This window comes from Lepidochelys kempii, chromosome 4, assembly GCF_965140285.1.
Source record: "Lepidochelys kempii isolate rLepKem1 chromosome 4, rLepKem1.hap1, whole genome shotgun sequence".
Lineage (NCBI taxonomy): Eukaryota > Metazoa > Chordata > Testudines > Cheloniidae > Lepidochelys > Lepidochelys kempii.
In genome coordinates, this window is record NC_136383.1 from 26,286,981 (window position 1) to 26,308,858 (window position 21,878).

General features: G+C 39.2%; 1 protein-coding gene across 2 annotated transcripts in view; it reads right to left on the bottom strand.

Annotated features, from left to right (window-relative positions):
• Positions 1 to 21,878, bottom strand: part of EIF4E (eukaryotic translation initiation factor 4E) — a 47,395-nt gene that overhangs the window by 19,549 nt on the left and 5,968 nt on the right. The window contains exons 1-4 of one of the 2 annotated variants that reach the window (XM_073340761.2): positions 14,376 to 14,699; positions 14,165 to 14,271; positions 11,077 to 11,172; positions 1,277 to 1,340 (exon numbers count right to left, since the gene is read on the bottom strand). In XM_073340761.2, the coding sequence (XP_073196862.1) occupies positions 1,277 to 1,340; positions 11,077 to 11,172; positions 14,165 to 14,271; positions 14,376 to 14,444 (336 nt within the window). In that variant the 5' untranslated portion in view covers positions 14,445 to 14,699. Of the gene's footprint in view, positions 1 to 1,276; positions 1,341 to 11,076; positions 11,173 to 14,164; positions 14,272 to 14,375; positions 14,700 to 21,878 lie in introns of those variants that run through there. The other variant, XM_073340763.2, reaches the window with a different exon arrangement.

Genomic DNA, 21,878 nt, shown 5'->3' on the forward strand with positions numbered 1-21,878 from the left:
ACTCCTGAGTTATATTCTTCAGTTTGGCCACCAAGATGGTGTGATTTTGGCCAGGTTACTGAATCTGTGTGTTTCAGCTTACTCAGGTGCGAAGTGGGAAAGTTGCTTCCTGTCAAAAAGTGACTTAGTCAAAGTGGCATCATGGCAATCACTATTTACTGCCTCAATGAATTCCAGAGCAAAATATGCAGGGTTTACAAATATTTTTTTTTAAACTGCTATCCTTGCAAAAAAAAACAAAAAACAAACAAAAAAAAACAAAAAAAACCCACAAGAACGAAAACATCCCAAAACAAAAACCCTCAAAAAACCCAAAAAGTCAACCTATCATTTAAAAATGAAACTGTTTTCTGATTCGTGCATCGCCAGCAATGAAGGCTTTGCAATCGGAACTTAACACTTGCTGCATTAGTCAGAAAAGAACCCAGCTCCCACTCCCATAGTGCTGTCAGTGTTGGATATATAAAAGAATATCTTTAATAGTAAGTTTTCAGAGAAAAGCTACAATTCAATATCCATGCTTCACAGAACTTTGGATGAAAGCTGAAAGTGGAAAGGCAGTTAATGATGTTGGGTCACTTTCCCACATTTGGCACTCTTATTGGTAGCCAGAGAGATTAAACTACTTCATCGCCCTGAGTGGCGATTCCTCTAGGTCAAGATTGATGGCCACTGGAAAGATCACATGGGAAAGCTTACAAAGCTGTTGCCAGTGATGTACCTGTTGCCAGCAAGCTTTAAATCAAACAAAGCCCGTCTTATGAAGAACTTTCATAAAAACACATGGGAGGTGCCTAGTAGTTTTATTACGTAGAACATACTAGTTAAACAGCCATGTCAACCACTTTGTTGAATCCCAAAATCACATTATATACAGTAACGAATAGAAGATCTTTTCCACGATTAAAAACAAACTTTTAAACTTGATATATCAAGTACTTGGGCACATATCTTGTAAAATTCTTTCAATGCAGGCACCTACAAGATACAGGATGATGAAAAACAATTCATCAGTAGGGTCATGGGCCTCAATTTTCAAAGCAACCAGTAACTCTGAGTGCCCAACTTGAGTCACCTTAAAAGAGCCTCATTTTCAGAGGGCAGGTGCTCAGCACTTTCTGAAAGTTAGGCCCCTTTAGCACATCTCCACCAGCTGGGCTGCCAATATCAGTAGTCACTTTAAAAATTATGATCATGGTATCTTTACTTATTCAAGAAAACAGTTATATAAGATCGTGATTTACATTAATAATTTTAAAAAGCTTATGGGGCATACCTTAAAAAGCGAGTAGTCACAGCCAGGCATTAAATTACTAGAGAGCTGGATATGGTTGTATAAACTATTTGAAAACAAAGAAACACATGATTATAAGAAATACATTTAAAAAGTTCAGCAGCTTCTGAAGGTACAATATTGTTCTTGAAAGATTTAAGAAAGCCAAATCCATACAGCTTGGAGTTTGACTGACAAAACATGCTTAAATCAAATTGAATGGTACATTAAAATCAAGTTATTAAAACTTATTTCTGAAGCTACCCGAACTTCAGCAGTATAGAAACCCAACATAAAAATGCATATGAACTTATATTCTGATGTCAAAACAGTTTTTAGTAGAGATGTTACTTATTTAGATCTTTAAAAAGTACTGAGCTCTATCAAACAGGATAGAAACTAGTTTACATCCTCTCACTGGGCTCCATGCTACCAACTATCATTTTTCAAAAATATTGCCATTTTCACTACCTACACCCAAGTCTTGACTAAGATAATGCGAGTTAATATTTCATACAAGTTAATCACATTAACATTCGGGACAACCCACTGAACAAAATTAATTTGTTTTGTATATTGTAATAGAAAGATAAAGGCTTAGGCTTCTGTGGCTCTTTCTATCCAGATGATGTGTTTTAAGAGTCATATTCTACCTCATGAACATCTATTACATTACTCCAAGGGTGGAGATGGTAGGCAGAATATTTGACATCCAAATAAGGATGGAAGAGAGACAAGCGTGCAAGACTCAGAAGTGAAGTGTATACTGAGCCAAAAGGAAGTGTTCACCACCAAGCAATGTAGAGGAAAACACAAATTTTGAAAATGGAGTGGCGTGGGGCTTGATGCACTAAATTGGACAAGTGTGGGGAGGAAAGGATGCTGTTGTAACAGATATTGCAATCACATGCAGTATCTTTGGGGATCATAAATATATAAATTGTTTATGTATGACTGATTTACTCCATGGTGGAGAATTACTGCAGCTCCTACACGAACTAAAAAGAGTAGGGTGGGGGAGGAAGTGATTCAGGCAAATCACTCGACAGGTACCATACCCTGGAGTGGTTGGGCATATACTGATTCAAGCTGGGTTTTCCAGAGACTAGGAGACAAAAAGGGTTTTTGGTATAAAAAGGATGAGCTTAACTGACACAGCGTTCTTTTTCTGATCCAGCAATCCTTGCAGAAAGGTTTGAAAGACTTTGGCTTACTCGGGCCCCATAAGACTGACAGGTGACCTCTAATAAGCTGTTAGCATGCATGTATGAAAAAATGGTTACTAACCTCTCGCAACTGTTGTTCTTTGAAATGTGTTGCTCATGTCCATTCCATTATAGGTGTGTGCATTTGCCGCATGCACCGGTGCCAGAAGTTTTCCCTCAGTGGTATCTGTAGAGGACCAGCTCTGGTGCCCTCTGGAGTGGTGCGCATACGTGCTGGTATGAGAGGCGCCACCTGTGTCCCCCTCCCTCAGTTCCTTCTTGCTGGAACTCCAACAGGGGGTCACGGAATGGACATGAGCAACACATCTTGAGGAACAACAGTTATGAAAGGTAACGGTTTTTCCTTCGAGTGCTTGCTCATATCCATTCCATTGTAGGTGACTCCCAAGTAACACCTCCGAAGGCGAGTAGGAGTTCATGGACGTGTTGTGATTGCAACGCAGCTCTGCCAAAACCAGCATCACCTCTTGCCTGCTGAGCGATGGCATACCGCGTCGTGAATGTGTGTACTGAAGACCACATTGCAGTCCTGCAGATGTCCTGAATAGGGGACATGCGCTAGGAAAGCACCTGAACACGCCCAAGCCCTTGTCGAATGAGCCTTTACTATTGGCGGAGGCACAGCCTGCGCTGTCTTGTAACAAGTACAGATGCAGGAGGTGATACAAGTCTAAATCCTCTGAGAAGATACAGGAAGGCCCCTTCATTCTGTTAGCTATCACAACAAAGCTGAGTCGATCTGTGGAAGGGCTTGGTGTGCTCCAAGTAGAAAGCCAGGACATGTCTGACATCTAGAGTATGCAGATGCCTCTCCTTGTTGGTTGTGTGAGGCTTTGGGCAAAACACTGGGAGGAAGATATCCCGATGGACACGGAAATGCGACATCACCTTTCGCAGGAAGGCTGGATGGGGCTGCAGCTGAACCTTGTCCTTGCAGAACACCATGTACGGGGGCTCCAAAGTAAGGGCTTTAATCTTGGAGAGTCATCTCACCGAGGTAATAGCTACAAGGAATGCCACCTTCCACGTCATGTGGGAAAGGGAAAAAGACGACAGACGTTCAAAGGGCAGGCCCGTGAACCTGGTGAGGACCAGGTTGAGGTCCCATGGGGTGGGGTGGGGGGTGGGGGGGAGGACCGGGTTCCAGACCGGTGGAAACAGTCTTTCAAGGCCTTTCAGAGGAACCTGATCATCATCATCTCATAAGAGAATACCGATCTACCCTGGATGCAAGGCCAATATGGCTGCCCAGTGTACTTTGATCAAAGAGAAGGCAATGCCCCGGTGTTTTAAGGGAAGCAGGTAATGCAGAATGGACTGCAGACACAATTGGGTCTATCAGATATTCCACTCCACTTTGCACGGTAAGTTGCTCTGGTGGAGGGCTTTCTGCTCTCCAAGAGCACCTGCTGTACCTGACTTTAAAGCAGGCATGTTCCTCTGGGTTCAGCTATGCAGCACCCAAGCTGTGAGGAGGAGAGAGGCGAGGTTCAGGTGCAACAACCGACCACCATCCTAAAAGAGTAAGTTCAGGCAGCTGGGAAGCGTCCACAGGGCTGCTATGGCTAGATCCAATGTTGGAGAGGCCAAGTTGGGGCGATCATAATGACTCGTACCTTGTCCCTCTTGATTTTTAGAAGGGCCTTGCTGATGAGCAGAGTTGGTGGAAAGGTGTGCATTACAGGGTGGATAAAAATCAATTTTTTATTTAAATAGGTTTCTTCCTCAAAAAGCTTTTTATCAAAAAATCTGATCTAAAGATCATTTTAGATAAGATATCTTTGAGCTATAATGCATCTCATCACGGAACAGGGATTATAAATTCTAATTCTATAGTATGAGACAATATATTCATGTAATGTTTAAGAAAAGTTCTGTAAATGAGTTTACTAGTTCATGGATTAGGGACCCAATCTTATAGGGTTCCAGGGGCTTCTGTATAGATTATTTAAATTAAATGTTTCCATCTACCCAAAGGGACTCAGTCTAGAAGGTATCAGAGATGCTTAGTTTTGCAGTTCTCAAACTGTGGATTTGTCTCTCCAGAGATAACATGCTTGTTAACAAAAATGTTACGAAGGAAGGAAGGAAAGGTGAGAAATAACAGACCTCAACCCTACTGTCCCCCTGCAAATTTTGTGTACACAGAGTCAATCCCTTTCCTCTCTCTAAAAGGCCAAAGTTTCAAGAAGTTAAATGAATTGAAGATTGTTGGGGCGGAATAGATCTGGACAAGAAGAAGGCTGGAGATAAATGTGAGAAGGAAGGGACAGGCAGTAGAAACAAAAGTGAAACTGTTTGAACAGCATATTCCAGACGTCTTGAGGTCTGAGTGTAGCCTTCATTGATTTGAGATCTACCATACCATTCTCTCACTAGAAGAGAAAACCTATGACAGCAGGCCGTAGAAGAGACCCAGTTTGGAAAGAAGAACCATTCAAGAAATATGTTTGCTCATGATGCTTTAAAGATCAGACCAGTGAACTGGTGGAAGTCATTTAAGCACTTGGATTCAGAGACTGTTGAAGTGATTTAACTTAACAGCAGTAACAACTTCTGCTAGTTTAGAAAGAATATCTTCTTCCTTTGGACTAATTCATTCCAAATTGAGAAATCGTTTGGGACCTGAAAAAGCAGGAAAGCTTGTTTTTTGTTTTTTTTCCAGATTATGAACAGGAAAATGAAGGTGAAGATGAGTTAGCTGCAGAAGCCAATATTTTAAGTTTCTCATGTTGACCTGGCTGACAGTCCATTTAATTTGTGTGTGTGTTTTTTTTTTTAAAAAAATATTTCGTTTAACTATTTTAATTAGAAAACTATTTTAACAGAAACAAATCTGATCTTAAAAAACTTGAATGTTTAAATTCAAAAATTCATACGCTTATGTTAAAATATTATGTTTGCTGTTGAAGAAAAAAACCTGGAATACATGTTATTGTTTTAGTTAAATAAAAAAATTTAAATATCTGTCTGGTGATGTTCTCCTCCTAATATAGCATGGCAAGAAAATCCTCCAAATATTAACGATTAACCTGTTGAATTGGAGATAGTTCACCTCCCAAGGACTTCATAAATATCTGTTTCAATTACCTTTGGTAAATGAAATAACCAAACATTCATTTTCTGATATAGCTGTAAAACTAATCGGAAAAGCTTCCAAAATAAATCACTTAAAAAATGTACAGTGTGTACCTTCTAAAAATGAAATCTACATCTATCTGAGTTGTGAAGAGTATGTATTAAGGTTTTAACAACCATCAAGAATGCACTTATGTAGAAACCCATGATTAAATCAAGTCTTCCTGACTAGTGATTTAAATCATGATTTAAATCAAATCCATCCTGAGACATTAGGTCTCCTGACCAAGACAGGAAAAAATCATCAGAAAGTGAGCCTTTGCTGAGACCTTGCAGAGAGCAGAACTGATGACACTTGGTTCTGTCTGGTGGTGAACTAGTCCATCTGGGGAGCTCCCCACTTCTGGAAGAGCATCTTGACTACCTCCAAGCGGAGGGACCACTCATGGTGAAAGAAGGACCTGCTGAGGCAATCCACTAGCTTGTTCCAGACATCAGGGAGATGCAAGGCTTCCAGGTGGATTGCATGCTGGATGCAGAAGTCCCACAGATGAAGGGCTTCCTGGGACAGAGCTGAAGAATGAGCTCCCCCTTGCGTGCTGACACAGAACATGGAGGCCGTGTTGTCAGTCGACATCTGCACCACTCAAGCGAACAGGTGGGGAAGGAACACTGTGCAAGCTAAATGGATGGCTCTAAGCTCCCTGACATTTATAAGTTAGCACGAGCTCCTCTTGCAACCAATACCCCTGCGTTCGCAGCATACTGAGATGCTGCGGTGCTTGGAGCGGAGTCCAATCAAGCTGGTACTGAGGGCTGACTCCATAAGGAGCGCTCTAAGGCAAATGGCCTGCTCCTTTTTGGTTTGCAGCTTGAAACTCTTAAAAATGTGATACTTGTTGCTCGTGTGGGTTTCCACCAAGCACTTCAGACAGCTTTGAAGGAGATCACTGACTGGTATAGGGGTTTTTCGCAGCAGTAAAAAAGCTTGAAGCCCTGGGATTGGGGCATGCCCCATGCCTAAGCTAAGTCCCGTAGGGGACTAAATATTACTAAGGGAACAAAAACTATAAACTATATACACAAGAGATTCACAACTAGGCACAGTTGAGAAAGGTAAGCTTGCTGAGGCAAGGAGACATTCCAGCACTGTCACTGGCGGTAAGAAGGAACTGAGGGAGGGAAAAGCCGGTGGTGCCCCTTATACTGATGCATACGCGTGACACTCAAGAGGGCGCCAGAGCTGGTCCCCTACGGATATCACTGAGGGGAAAAACTTCTGGCACCAGTGCATGTGACAAGCACACCCCCCTACAATGGAACTGACATGAGCAAGCACTTGAATTTTTATTTCTTTGAATGTTTCCTCTAATGTTTTTACCTTAATAAAGGTGCTTGCTTATAAAGAGCTGTGGAGTAACTTTTAACTGCTCGCAATACACTGTTCATAGCCCCAAGAGAAAGCAAGAAACTGGCCCTGGCCTTTAGGCAGACTGGTTTGCTGAGGATATCACAGTGTAAGGCAGGCAGCTGTGTAGCCTTAAAACCCCTGGTGGAAGAGAGTGGGACAAGAGTTCCTATCCAGAAACAGGTGATGGTTGGAGACCTGACTGGGAACCCCTGCATGCAGCTTGAGGGAGAAATCCCTGAAACTGTGACAGCTGTCTCCACATTCTCTGCTGTACAGAGGTTTGAACAAGGAATGAAGACTTCACTAATTTTTAGTCCATGACTACCTATACTGAGTCCTGGTTCAGCACCAAAAAGCTAGATTGCATTCTCCACCTGCTGCTTCAATTGGACCTTTATTTTAGTAGCTGCTCTCAAACTACCAGTGAGTTAGAGCAGGTTCATACAGTGGGTGAAGAGCGCAAAATACCTTTCAGTTTAATACCCTGTAACTGATGCTGTACCCAAATTCTTGATTGGAATCATCTGGGCTAGTAAGTGTTCTGCTAGTTCATGCAACCAGGTCTTGGTAACATTGTGATGTTATTGACATAATCTGGGACCATATAGATCATTGTTGCAAACAAGGTCCTGTAGTGGTACCAAATCTTGTACAAAGGGGGTCAAATCAGGTCTCTAAGACAAGGTTATGGTTTGCTGCTTATGATTATGCTGTCTATATGTATGTATCATTTTTGTAGTTAAAGTTATAAATATTGGCTCTATACTGTCTGTATTTCAAACTTATGCTATGCTTCTGGGTGACACCCCAGACAAGTTGGTGTCAGCTCTGCCTAGCGTGCTTGAGGACCCATTAAGAACCATCAGCTATACAACCGAGAGGAGGCAGATACGCCTTGTGACTCAAAGTATGCAGGGACTTGCCCGTGTGATTCCAAACTCCATTTTGCTGTAATTTTCCACAGGAAGAACAAAGAGGTGTTCTTACAGCTGGAAAAGATGAGAAAAGGCTGATGCCTCATCTCCATCTTGTCTTCAATCCTGCTCGATTTGAACCTGCAGTTTATTCTATGACTGCTACAAGCCTGAACCAAGAACTTTGCCATTACTGTATGTAATTGATTCCACTTAACCAATTCTAGCTCTCATCTATATCTTTTTTCTTTTATGAATAAATATTTAGATTCTAAAGGATTGGCAACACTGTGATTTGTGGGTAAGATCTGATTCGTATATTGACCCGGGTCTGGGGCTTGGCCTGGTCCTTTGGGATCGAGAGAACCTTTTTTCTTTTACTGGGGTATTTGTTTTCCCTAACCATTTGTCCCCATAATGAGTGGCACTGGTGGTGGTACTGGGAAACTGGAGCGTCCAAGGGAATTGTTTGTGTGACTTGTGATTAGCCAGTGGGGTGAGAACAAAGTCTGCTCTGTTTGGATGGTTTGATTTGCCTTAGAGGTGGAAAAATCCCAGCCTTGGGCTGTAATTGCCCAGCTTGAAGCAATTTGTCCTGAATTGGCACTCTCAGTTGGGTCCCGCCAGAACCAGCATCATTACAGTGGTGTAGTCGGCAGGATACTGTAACGATACCCCAGACCAGGCTTGTAGCAGTGATCGAATAAACTGCAGATTCAAATCAAGCAGGACTGAAGACAAGATGGAAATGAGGCATCAACCTTTTATAGTCTTTTCCAGCTGTAATAACACCTCTTTGTTCTTACTGTGGAAAATTACAGCAAAATGGAGTTTGGAGTCACACGAGCAAGTCCCTGCATACTTTGCTGAGTCACAAGCCATATCTGCCTCCTTTCAGTTGTATAGCTGATGGTTCTTAATGGGTCCTCAAGCAGGCTAGGCAGAGCTGATACCAACTTGTCTGGGGTGTCACTCAGAAGCAAGCATAAGTTTGAAATACAGACAGTATAGAGCCAATATTCATAATTTTAACTACAAAAATGAGATACATATAGACAGCATAATCATAACCAGCAAACCATAACCTTGTCTTAGACACCTGATTTGACCCCCTTTATACAAGATTTGGTGCCACTACAGGACCTTGTTTGCAACAATCAGCTCTATGGTGCCAGTTTATATCAATAACGTCACAAACATGCATGCCCAAACTCATCCATCATCGACTTTATTAGCATACAACCACACATTAACAGCATGAATCAGGATGGGGCGGAGGGATAGCTCAGTGGTTTGAGCATTGGCCTGCTAAACCCAGGGTTGTGAGTTCAATCCTTGAGGGGGCCATTTAGGGATCTGGGCCAAAAATTGGGGATTGGTCCTGCTTTGAGCAGGGGGTTGGACTAGATGACCTCCTGAGGTCACTTCCAACCCTGATATTCTGTGATAAGGTTTACATCTGCCAAAAACGGCTTCCCCAGAAATGATGAGACCAATGGGATCATGGTCTCTCTGTCCACCGCAACAGTGCTGAGAAGCCAAAGCTCACACAACTGACCCCACACATCATCCAAGATCTCCACGTTCCAAGCTTGTTTTCTCAACCTTGACAACCATCCTATGATGCAACTGCCAAAGCTGACTGCCTGAACAAACTCCAGAGTAAGCCACCTGTGCACACTCATTTTTCCTCACACTATCCACACAAAAACTCTCCTGTCCAACGATCATGTTATAATGCAATCCCTCTAGCATCCCAGTAACTGTTATTTCCACTTGTTATTCCCATGAGTTTCCCACATCAACAAAGAACACCTTTTCTACCTCATGTTATCACTTCCCAGTTTTCCCAGCTCTCACACCCAGAGGGCAGAAGCCAACAAAATCCTCAGTGACCGGGCTACTCAGTAGGTGGAGAGTCAGTGTTTTAAAAAGGTTAAGCACCAATATGTCTTCCCCTCCTTCAACCACATCCCCCCCTCAAAGCACATACTCTTTTCCTCCGTTTTCCCAATGCACTGTCCTCGTTTACATAACAATATGCAAGACACTTAAAGACAGCCTTTTTAATTTCACTAAAATCAACCAATAGGAACCAAAATCATTACAGAGCTCATGTCTATGGCTCAGGAGCTGCTGTTGGAGCCTGGCCACTAACAGACTTTGGGGTCATTCAGTATAGAAATGATTTTCCCTCTACCCTCTTCTGAAATGCTCTGAAACTTCCTGTTTTGCTTAATTCCTATGGGATTCATGGTACCAATCATGTGACAGAATATATATCCTTGGATGGCCAAGACAATTTCACAAGGGAGGGGAAATGTGGCACAGTGGGGAGGTTTTAGTTGGCTTCCAAATGTCTGGTCTCCCAGGATCATTGAGATCTATGGTACTCTGCCCAGTATCAGTCTGTTATACAAATAAGAGCTTTAACATATCTTCAATACACCAATATCACTCATACATACAACTTGCTTGCTTTCTACTCACTCTGCTTGAAGGCGTTTTCAAAATCTGCATAACAAGGCCAAGATATTCAGAAGTGACTAGTGATTTTTGGGTGTCCAACCTGAGGCACTTTAAAGGGGTCCTGTTTTTCAGAAAACAATAAACACCTGACCTCTGAAAAACAGACCCCTCTTAAGGTGCCTCAAGTTGGGCACCAAAAGTCACCAATAATTTCTAGCCAAAGTTTTCAGGTACAGGATATTGTGCACATTACACCAAAGCAGAGTTCAGGCTTCAATTTAATTCTGTTTATTCTGTTTCTGTTTAATTCTGTTTAGTCTAAAACCTAGTCTACATGTAATAAGCCAATGTTCGAACCTTGAGACCTATATACATTGCAATATCAGACTTCAAGGCAGAACAAATATGTTTATCAATACAATTACAATTCCATCCCATCCATGCACGCAGTAATATAATATCTGATGGGTTTTTTGGTGGTTTAAACCTAAGAAATAGTTTATATACACGTTTGTTTTTTTGAAAAAGCTTCTCATTTTGAAGATTAAGGCGTCCACCCCAAACAGCTGAGACAAATTCCAATTTACGCTCCAGAAACTAACAGTTAGTAGCTAATGAGTACCTTTTTGCTAATACAGAGACAAATATCAAGCTACTTCCCCAATATTCCACAGGATTAGTAGGTAGATTAGAAGTTTTACTTACGCCCAAAAATCTTCAACAGTATCAAACTTTGAGATCAGACGAAGGTTTGCTTGCCAGGTTTTGCTTTTGTCATTTTTGAAGAACCAGAGTGCCCACCTAAAGATAAAATGATATACTGTACATTATAAATAAGTCAGTACTGAAGAGGTTTGAGTACACTTATTGGATAACAAGTACAGAGAAGATGACCCACTGCCACTGAGATAACAGCATGAACCTCAGTACCAGTTCCTAGGTGGCAGGAGAAATTCAGAAGAGAAACAGGCTTGAATTCTAATTCTGGATCTTGGGAAAGTGACAGCCTCTGAGTCTCAACATAGAGGAGCGTTAGGAGACCTAACCAATGTACAGCTATTTAAAATCCTTTTTGAAAGGTTTTATATAGGTTTTGAAAGGCTTTATATTCATGACTGAATGACCATGTGCTTGAGCTTCACAACAAGGTTTTAGTTGCGCTTATAGGTAAACTGCAGCCTTGTACATCCAAGTGGACTCTTGGTTGTAATCTACGAAAGACTGCTGATGGTTCACATTAGGAGTGCACTATGTCCATGGTTCCCAAACTTTACAGGTTCACGTACCACCTTCTTTTAAAACTGCCATGAAGTGATGGAATATCGAGGTCAGATATAGTTTGGGAACCTCTTCTCTATGTGATTACAGTCCTTTGTCCCCTTCACCTAGGCATCTCTTTCAGATAGATTCTGATGGAAGATTAGAAGAAAAATGATTTAGTCTCAGCACACATGCCAAGAAGCACTTCCCCCATCATGGATATATTGTAATGATTAGAGATTAAAAAATGAAGCTGACATTTAAGATTACTGATGACAAGCTTTAATGAGAAATCTTAAAGGTAATCTGTAAATGTTTGCCTTATCTTATTGTACTTCAAATTCTCATTTGTTTGCACTTCCTGTACTCTTCAGGATTAAAATTTAAAGGCACACTAACATGAAACATTTCATCACAGCTCTAGTCGGGTGAGTGCAATCTCACAACTAGAAAGGAGCAACACTGGTGTCTAAGCAAGACACTGTGGGAAGAAGAGAACACTCTTCAGAGTCCAGCCTTAAGGTGATTTCAACACCCAGGAACTGGAGGGGGGAAAATTGCCATGGCTAAGGGTCACAAAAAAGACCCTATTCGGGAATATTTTCAAGAAATTCCTATATCTCTGGGTAAAACAAACACAAACATGTGCCACATGTAAAAGTGCAACAAAGATGTAGTGCCTAGTTAGACTGAAACCTGAAAAATGCGCCTCAGAAGGCAGTGACTTTGAACAGGATGTGGACATTTCTGAGAAATCTGGATCAACTGGTTAGCTAACTTATTGCTGCACCATCCTTATGGACTTCCTATCATGTTTTACTATGCTAGGAAATGACAACTTAGATTGTCAAATTTGTGTTTTGGGTAGATTTCTTAGGAATTTCAAAATTTTTGTATTCAAAATATAATTGGTATGTTTGTTGTGAGAGTATTTATCAATTACATTTTTACAATTACTACTGCACTGAATTTCTGACTCTACTGAATTTAATGACTGAAAGTCATTAGCTAAATCCTGGGAACCAGAGTTTGTTGAAGTGCTAAGCCAACTTTTGACAACAGTAGCCTCTTCTGCAAGCACAGAAGGAATATTTTCTTCATTTGAACTAATTCATTCAAAGTCAAGAAACTAATTGGAAATTGAAAAAGCACGAACACTTCTCTTTTCTAGTCTACGAATACAAATAAGGAGAGAGATGAGATCTACTAGTTCTAAAAGTTTGAAGGACAGCCTAACTCCAGTTATTTTCACTTTTGCATATTTGAAAGATTTCCCATGCTGATCTGAAATAATCAGTTTAATTCACTGTCTACAGTTAACCCCTCTATTCTGTTAATAAATCGTTTAGTTGTAAATGTTACTTACCCGGTAAATAAATTTATGATTCAACATTTTCTAACAGTAAAAAGGTATAATTAAGAAGAACCTGAAAATTTTAAGCTATATAATTGCTTAAATATATGTACATTGTTATAGTGCACCCTCCTAGGCAGCAAAAAGATGCACCAAATTTAGTTAAATGCTCTACTTAATTGTAAATCAACATGTTTTAATGGTTACATCAACCAGTGAGAATGCACCTCTCTTTTAAAAATAACTGTAGTATAAATGGAAAAGTTGACTAAAAATCGATGACTTAAATCAGTTCCTCTGGCTTCCTATCCTAGGCTCTCACTATTTTACTCAAAACTAACATTTTCGTAAGTGGTCTTGTGAATATAGCTTTAAAATAACTACAAAACAGCATTGTAATTGTTGCTCACAGTGCTTGATAAATTTAGCCAAAGAAAACACCTATACTACGTTTTCTTAGAATTCTGCACCATTGCATTGCCACTGGTAATAGCAAAATGGGAACACTAACGTAGACTGGCCAGTAGAGTTTTACCAACTTTGTCCAACCCTGATGAAAACAACTCATCAGTCGGTCTACCGCTACTGCTTCCACCAGTGGTAGTACAACCATCAAAATGTTCAAAAAAACACAAGAAAGATGAGGGTGTAGAACTCCCTAATGACATCTAGGGCTAACATCCCATGTGATGCCAACATCCTTAGCACTTCGTTGCTGGGATCAAATAGTGCACTATGATTTCTACCAGGGTGCACTTCTGGACCCTGCTTGAGAGGGGCTCTATTTTTGATGTTGACACTATCAGATATCTGATACATGTGAAGTGCCACCTGCCTCTGACTGATAGAAGGAAGAACTTTGCCTCTCCCCACCACCTTCAGAACCTCCTGGCCGCAATAAGAAAATATACAGAGGGAAGAGCTCTCAGCTACTCCATCACTATCATTAATACAAATAAAAGGTTTCAATTATAATGGAAGATTAACTCAGAATCAGTATAACTGGGTTTTTATTTCTTCATGAGGTCACTGAAAAAACTTGTTAGAAGAAAAAGTGAAAAAAATGAAGCTTTTCTCTGTAAAAAACAATTATTTGACAAAATAGCAACTCTGAGAATTTTGAGGTGGCATATTTACCGGTAGAATTACAAAGCCTGGTGGCAGAAGAACATGGCTCACCTGTTTTGTAGTGGATGCTTAATGTACTGTTCAGGGCTGGCAACCTCCTGAGTTGGTGCTGTTTCAGTTTTCTCTTCTTCTGAAGTCTGAGGATTGGGAGTGGTTTCCTGTATAAAGAAAAGCAAAATTGTTAACGTGCGTCTTCAACTGTATTCTGCAACACTTAGCTTCCACCCTCTTAAGTTTACTTCAGAGAATTAGCTTCCCCTACCTTTTTTCTGTAGCAGTCCAGGATCACAGCATAGAAACCACATATGGTCCTGCAAGTATTTGCGCCCATCTAGTCAACATGCTCGTAAACCCTAGCAGGTCACAAGATATTGGTCCACAAAAATTCATGTAATTTTGCTTGTTGTTTTGCTTCCCCCAGCTCCACTTGGATTTCAATGTGGTTTATGCACCTTATTTTACAAACTACCAGAAGACAAAAAAGCCTGCTATCTTGAAGAATTGGGAGTTCCAGGAATGAGCTTGGTGCCCTGTAGTTTTAGAACCATTAGCATACAACACTGATTTCCATAACCTCAGAATTGCAAGGAGGAAAAGGATAATTAAAATGATTTGATTTTAAGATCTGGAATCTAATGAATTATCCCTGGAAAGAAGAGATTGCCATCCTTTCAATGCAGTTGCGTAACTTGTTTCTAGCCCTAAGGGTTTGAGAGATACTTGATTCCAAAACTACTGCAGCCGGGACTAAACACTACAAGTATTGAACTTCAAAACAGGGTAATTTCCAATGCCTGTACTCCCAAAGTAAGTATGAGCTGAACTGTGTGCCCTAAATAGCAGTGTAGTATTAACTAAAAGTAATTCTCAGATTTGAAGTTTACCTTTCCCAATGAGTTTAAGTTAACCATTAGCACCTGTTACTACAATAGACACCTTGATTCAAAATATCATCCTACACTGGCTTTAGAGAAAGTGCTACAGACTTCAAATATACATTGAATTTATTAAATTTAAAATAGAACATGGAAAAAACATGGAGTAGAGAAGAAAGAATTCAGGATGTGTGTTGCTCTTTGAGCTTATTTGTCATTTAATTCTAAAATTTCAAACATGAGATTGTGGCTATTAAAGTCATTCCCTCAGAACTTTAGGAAGCATAATAAAGCATTTCCAGCAGCTACTGCCATCTCTCCATCCCACCCCAATTTGCAATCCTTGCTGTAACATTCAAGAGACGTGATGAAAGACTGCTCATTCTACATTTAGGGCAAACAAAGCTGTGTACAGCGGATTCTGCACAATAACGAGCACTTTAGTTACACTCCATACACAAAACAAACCCTACCCACAATGTCAAAATATTCTAGACATTCCTAAATCTAGTGACACAAAAAGAGGATTTAAAAACTAGGTAAAATTTTAGACTTTGTGGTCTTGATCAAAGAGAAGCAGTGCAGAAGTAGAAGTAGTTCAGCCACGACAAGTCCAAAGGACTTTGGCACCTGAAGTGGGAGTTACGCACCACCGAGATCCTCAAAATCCCGCTAAGTGTAACCCTGAAGGCACGTATAATCCCTAGGTGCCTAAATTTTCACTGTAAAAGTCCCCTGTGACCCTAAATTTCTGCCTCTGGGTACGTACACAATGCCTAAGCCCCACCACAATCCCCAAAGCATGTGAAAGTAGGTGTTCCATTCCATTGCCAACTTGCCTGTGGGGGACAGACCCTGTATGTGTTCTCAAAGCACTACTTCCACACTCCGGGAGGCTGTTTTGTGTGAGGAGGCGGCGGCAACAGCCTTCATTATAACCTTTAGCCCAGTGGTTATGGTACTCACTCAGGATGAGACACCTTGGTTCAATCCCTCCACCCTACCTGAAGGGAAGTGATTTGAACATGGATTTCCCACCTCTCAAAGTTATTCATAGCCCAGCAGCTTCTGAGCTACTGGAACACTGAGGAGAAGTGGAGAGGATCTGAAGGGATAACATGAAGTGGCAGCGTTTTGTGATGTTTAAAGCAGTATGAGATTATGTTAGTACCATATTTTACCTAAAATGCTCTTTGAACAACATGGATTACACAGAAAATCACTGTTGGGGCACTGATATTTAGGACTTCACTGCTGATTCAAATACAACACAGACAGATAGCACAGTCTCCTGCCTTAATTTAGAAAATATTTTACTAAGAAATTAGTCATAGACTAATAGACTTCACTACAAAATCCAAAAGTAGCGTTCTATTTTAGATTCTGTTGCAGGATCTGGTTCACATGACAATTTCTTTTAAAAAGGGGCACTCCATTAAATCATGTCAAAATTCGAGCGTTAGTAGTTTCAGGAACTACACCCTGCTACCTCCCACCTCCCCCATTAGCCTCTTGATCATTTTGTAGTTTACAAATCACATTTAATTTTTTTAAAAATTAAACTCTTCCTCCTGAAGCCATGTGAAAGACCCCACAGAGTGAAAAAAATCAATGAAATGGCCAACACACAAATGCTGTCAAATACACAAAGTAAACAAGCTTAAAAAAATAAATGTTCTCTCATAAACTGATATAATCTTAAGTTTTATACTTTAGCAATAAAATCTTTTCTAACATCTAGAAGCAGGGGTGAGGGGTTCATATTTTGAAATAATGCTGGCTTTTGTTCACAGTACTTCATTGCTCTTTTATTACACATAAATTATGACCACCCAGAATTCTGCAAACACTAATGAAGTCTTCATCAAGACTGTTTTAATACTTATTGTATAACGGGAAGCTTTGAAAACTTGCTGTTTTTCCTGTAGGTATTTCTACTGAGCAGTCTACTCAGATCCACTAAGCAATCAGCTCTTTAAACAGCTAAAGAATAAGATCTAAGAATTTTTTTTTTAACCCACTAGTCACCTACTTTTCTAGTTGTCCAGTGCAACCTAGGCTAGAAGGATGAATACAAGACTAACTAGGAATGGAATAGGAAAGTGGTAACAAGCAACTTCAAGTTTTAAATAGCTTTAGAAAAATGTATTATGTATGCATGTGCTAGAAATCTTACTTGCTTGTTGTATTTATGGATACCACATGTATGGACCAAAACTGAATAAGACATCCCACTCCACCCAACAGCTCATCAAATTATATACTTTTAGTTAGAGCAATTGTGATACCAAGTAACTTATGTGAACATTTTAAGGAGTTCACTTTCGTGATAATGCAGCCCAGCCCATCTCAACAGGTCATTCACAAGTGTCCTAATGACTGACTCACTTCAAAGGCCCTGCAATAGCCAACTATGAACCTTTTGGCACAGGATGACATGACTCCCTCAAAAACTAATCAAGCTATGAGATAGTTATGCAACACAAGACATGCCATCAGGTCTAAGCACTGCTGTGTATGCTATCACTTGCAAAAGTTAATCTATTCCGTGAAACTGGAAGGAGAGTTTCTGCTTCAAAGCAGAGTTGAGGATAAATTTCAGGTACACAAGTTAAACTCTCAACTAGAGCAGTTTATGCTCAGTACAAATACTATCAAGTTGAGCAATACAGTGTGAGCTACTCTGGGGTAAAACATTTTAGTTTTTGCTTGTTAATGCTACTTGTTACAGTTTCTTTTGATCTTTCACATTCCACCCTTTGCTCAGATCATCAGACTGAATGTTTACACAGTGAAGCATTTCTCATTATTAATCAAACCTGTAGTGTATTAAATCCAATTATAATTGGCATTCCAAATCTATTTCTGGCGACAGACATCTTACAAAAACTGGAATTCTATGGCAAATTGCAAATCTGCTTTAATACAGATTTTAAAAACTATTTTGTAAAAGTTGCTTAGAGCTTTCAGCTCGATTGTTAAAGCCAGTTATTGATTAGTATAAACTCCTATAATCCCCATCTGCTAGCATCCTAAAATATTTTGTTAGTAAAGTTAGCATGAGCAGTAGTAGTTTTTAAAATACCATATTTAAAATGAGATTTTCTAAACATTTTACTGTTATCAATTACTAAATGCATTTCTCAAACCTGAAATTTGTTTTAGGATCAGCAAGTGGGTATAAAGATCTTGTTTTTAAAGATCTGCCTTCTCTAGTTCTCTTAGTTTTTTCCACAGATATATAGATAAGGTAGTGTAGTAAATCCAAACCTGGTTATTTGCTAAATTGGAAGCCTTTGTAGGGTCAACCCTGTTCCTCTTATATGCACTGTAGTAGACAGCTCAATGTACTCACTATGTATATTACAGTTTCTGAACAGACAATCAGATATATCGACATCGCCTACAAAACTTGGCAGAACGATCCCATTCACAGTTTTAAAAAGATATCAAGTACATATACATGGTAATTGGATTCTGTATCTTGGGAGTTTCTTCTGCATCTTCTACTCTTCGTAGTACAGATATCACAAAGATTCACAGGAATCACACTCTGGCAATTAAGAGCTCCATAGCAGAAGAGAAATCCACTGGATATTCACCTGTAACTTTTATCCCAAGAGGACATAATTACAGTCCCTATTACACATGTCTGGGAAAAAACAGGTGGCCTAGGCGTTTCCTACATTAAGTGGATTTTCTAGTTAAGTGTAAAGCATCTGATTAAAACAGGCTTTGTCTATTGGATTCCATCATCTTCATCGGGGCTGCTACCATCACTTGCAAAACCTACAGGTGTGTCCACACGGCCCTCTTACCCAAGGAACAGCTGCTGAATAGTTTCCAATGTAATGAGACGCATATTAGAACATGGACATCAGCAAAAGCTTTTACCGTAACAAAACGGGAAGACAAACAAGATTTGTAAGATAGTCTGAAAGAGTCAGAATTACTATTGTCACAATTACCAACTCCCAAAAAGTACAGTTAAAAACTACTTAGCTCGAAAAAGAAAAAAACCCTTTGAACATAAAGAATTCACTTAAACACACACACAGCAAAAGGCACTATGCTGAGGTTAAAAGAACCAAGGTTCAACTATGTATTCATTGGATTAGAGCAGGTGTCAGTACTAGATTTTTAAGTATAGGTGAAGCATGACTAAGCAGACAAAGCGACGTATTTAAGTTACCATTTTAAGTACTTCTTGGGGCCTCCTTCCTGGGAAAAAACAAAACACCACACCAAGACTGGCAGACAAGACATATAACCAGTATTTTAGGATGTCGTGTTTAGTGTTAGAATACTTTAATTTTAAAGGATCAGAACTTTCAGAAATGGAATTCTTCTATTTTAAAGCTAGCTGTTCATTAGAATCACTGGTTCTGATCTAATTATATTATATGTTCATTCATCATCTTTCTGTAGCTATTCGTTTGGACACTAAAGCTTGAACTAATACCATCACAGGCAAAATTTTATTAAAACGCTTAAATTAATTGGATAGTCTAGGAGTTTAACTGTCATACACTAAAAAAATAATAATCAAGAAAAGCTGTGCAATTATTCAAGCACTAGGAAGAAAAGAGGAAGCGACTTGAGGCTACTGAACTATGTGTATAAGGGAATGGCTATCCTAACCATATACATTTTCTTAACCAAATATCTTAGGAAAGTGACTTGCAGTAACAACAGGAATATGACGTTACCTGAAGCCCAAGTGAAATGTTACAAGAGGTTATGTAGCAAGGAAGCACATGAACAGAAAGGAATAAATAAAGAGTCTAAATGAAGATTAACACATTTCCCTCAAGAAGTTAAGAAACCAACTATTTTTCGCTTCCATCCAGCAACAGTTATAACAGCTTTCATATTTTAAAAAGGGATTATGTCTACTTGAGAGTGAGCAGCACTTTTTCCAATACTGAAGTTGCAATCTTCATAGGGCTAAAAGATGCAAGTTACAAAGTATTTAGAATTGTTTTAAAGTTAATACCTTTGTGGATGTTTCTAGCTGCACAAAGTGGTTGCCCTGTGATACCAAACTTCCTGCTTACACGAGATGTGCCAGCATGTGATGTGCTGGTCCCTTTAATACTGGAACATGGAATCTGCATATGGGGATAAGGTAAGTTTCTTCAATAGTCAATAGGTAAGAGGGTTCCAAATGATCTTGTTTACTAGTCCCAACATCGCCACTAGTGTTTGCTGGAAGTCTCATGAGTTGGAGGACCAGGATTACAGAGGGCTTCACTTTAGATATTATAGATTTGAGCCACTGCCAACATAATGGTATTTCATGTCGTGAACTTCTGATGAGTTTCCAAATGGATGTTAAATGATTTATTTAATTATTAAAGCTAGCAAACAATTAGATAATGATTCCAACCAATACCCAAAAATGTCATCCACATGTTAAATCTCTTCTTTGTTGACTCACTAGTCTAAAGTTACCAAGAACAGTTAAAACATTAAAGTAAAAATCAAGGCTCTTGAAACAGAAATTTTCAAATTGATTCTAATCATGAACATATATCATATTTCAAAATTAAGCCAATATCTGAGCCAACATTATAATCAGAAAATTTAGTACTTCTAAGGAAGAGGGTACTGTAGTTAAAGCACAGGATAGTCTGTCACCCAGTTCTTTCACGCTACATCTAAGACACATAATTATCTGTTTAATTCAAGTAAGGTTGGGAAAATCAAGTATCTCTAATTATCATAAGGCTGAAATATTTAAATAGAACTAATACATGGAAGTGATACTACATTTTCACCACACGAAAATGAAGTCAGCACACTGTTTACTAACATCATAATGTTATTAGTTTAACGTTAAAAACAAAAAAAAGCTCTATATTTATACATAAAAGACAATTTTACATTTTTATAACTGCATATGAAAGTTACCTATTAGATGCTAAATTGGTCATCTGTATCTAATTTCCATAATGCATCCAATTTGTGCAAACTATGCATGAGCACAATTATGAAAAGTTGAGCCCTAGGAAGCAGTGATTAAATAATGTGACTTAAAGTAAGTTTAAACATTGTTATGTCTATGTGATACTAAAAGTTGTTCAAACGTTAAGCATTTAAAAAAAAATTCCACCTCCTGTGCCTTTGTATAATTTTACAGTATACATACTATATAAAATTTAAGACTGCAGCCATTTGTAAGTGCCTTGGAATAAGAACTATTTAACCGCTTTTAAGCTCTGCAAGACCGAAGGAACGTTATCAACTGTGCAGAAACCATATGCAACTTCAAGTTCTTACCACGCATCTCTAAAGGTAGAAACTCAAACTTAAAAACAAATAGTTCTATGCACTAGGATTTGACAAGAGATGAATAATGCATATTTTGAATTTCTAAAACAATAATGTCTGTATTAGTATGTTTAAAAAGTTCAAAGTTCCAAGAAATGAAAAGTCAATTTAGAAGTTTTTCCTTTCTAAGAGAGAAATTATTCAGGAATAAAAAGAGGTTTTTGTTTATATGTGTAAGCAGAAAATCTTAAAATAGCTAGGGCATGAAAGTAAGGTGATATTTCTCTCACAGTGTAATCCTCTTTACACTTAAATTTCTTACAACTTTCACTACATCTCTTCCAGAGCGGATGTTGTTTAGGGAGACTTTCATGAAGCTCTGCAGACCTCCCTACTTTTTTATCTAAAAACTTCAAAGTTTTGCACTCAATGTTTACAATAGCACTTACATGACATGTAAAGTGCTCTTAAAACCCAACATAGACACGTGGGCCTATGCTTCTCACTGAGAATTAATGGATATTTAAAGTTTTAGACCACGCTGTCTGGGACACCCTTTTACAAAACTCTTTAGAAGACTTAACATTAAAAACATCACAATTCTTTCCAAGGTTCTA